We start from the raw sequence: 978 nt of genomic DNA on the forward strand, positions 1-978 counted from the left end.
AAGTCAATTCAAAGCCTATAAATACCTCAGATTTCTTCCATTTTTTCGGGTGACCTCTAAGTTTCCAACAAACCAAATAAATCTTCTTCCATAATTTCATCCTTATTTCTATTCTCTTTTCATTTCTAAATCCAAAACCTTCCCACAAACAAACCACCATGGCCGCCGCCGGAGGAACAGAGGCTTTCCCCGATCTCGGCCGCCACTGCCAGCACTCCGATTGCCACCAACTCGATTTCCTCCCCTTCACCTGCGACGGTTGCCAAAAGGTTTCAATTTCATCCCCCAATTGCCAGTTTAAATCATCATCTCTTGTTTCAATTTTGAGCTCTCTTGTTTTCTTTTTTCTTCCTTAGTTCTGAAAATTGTTTGAATGTGAAGGTTTTCTGTTCGGAACATCGCGGTTTCAAATCCCACGACTGCCCTGAATCCGATCGGAACAGCAGAAAAGTTGTGGTCTGCGAAATCTGCTCGACGTCGATCGAGACCACTGGGAAGGACGGCGGCGACGAGACCAAGATTCTGGAGAGGCATCACGAATCGGGAGATTGCGATCCAAGCAAGAAGAAGAAGCCCACGTGTGCGGTGAAGCGGTGCCGGGAAATTCTTACGTTTTCGAATACTTGTGTGTGCAAAACCTGCCGGCTGAAAGTGTGTTTGAAGCACCGGTTTCCGGCGGAGCATGGTTGTGGACGTCCGTCGTCAACGGCAGGGGCGGTGGCAGATAAAGGACGGTGGAATGAGAAGTTTATGGCGGCTTTGGGGTTGAGGAGCGGCGAGGATTGTGGGAAGAGGGAACGGCCAAGGACGGGGGCGAAGGGATCTTCTCCGACCGCCCCATCCGTTAAAGCTTGTTGATTCCAAATCAAAAATGAAAAGAATGCTCATAATTATCAAAGCCTCTCTTCGATAATCAAAAACTTGTATGTAGCCTTATAAACTTCTTGTTTAAAAGATGGATCTATAATTTTACTTCTA

At 46.6% G+C, this 978-nt stretch overlaps 1 protein-coding gene across 1 annotated transcript; it reads left to right on the top strand.

The window, feature by feature from the left end:
- Positions 1 to 978, top strand: LOC103487054 (zinc finger AN1 domain-containing stress-associated protein 12). The gene is made up of 2 exons (XM_008445248.3): positions 1 to 269; positions 382 to 978. The coding sequence occupies exons 1-2, from the start codon at positions 159 to 161 to the stop codon at positions 856 to 858; spliced, it is 588 nt and encodes a 195-aa protein (XP_008443470.1). The 5' UTR covers positions 1 to 158; the 3' UTR covers positions 859 to 978.

The sequence above is a fragment of the Cucumis melo genome, chromosome 4 (genome assembly GCF_025177605.1).
Source record: "Cucumis melo cultivar AY chromosome 4, USDA_Cmelo_AY_1.0, whole genome shotgun sequence".
NCBI classification, from domain to species: Eukaryota; Viridiplantae; Streptophyta; class Magnoliopsida; order Cucurbitales; family Cucurbitaceae; genus Cucumis; species Cucumis melo.

Excerpts from the sequence above, each read along its gene's own strand:
- LOC103487054 (XM_008445248.3), top strand. The coding sequence starts at position 159 with ATGGCCGCCGCCGGAGGAACAGAGGCTTTCCCCGATCTCGGCCGCCAC. Across the intron at positions 270-381 it reads CCTGCGACGGTTGCCAAAAG|GTTTTCTGTTCGGAACATCG; the intron begins GTTTCAATTTCA and ends TTGAATGTGAAG.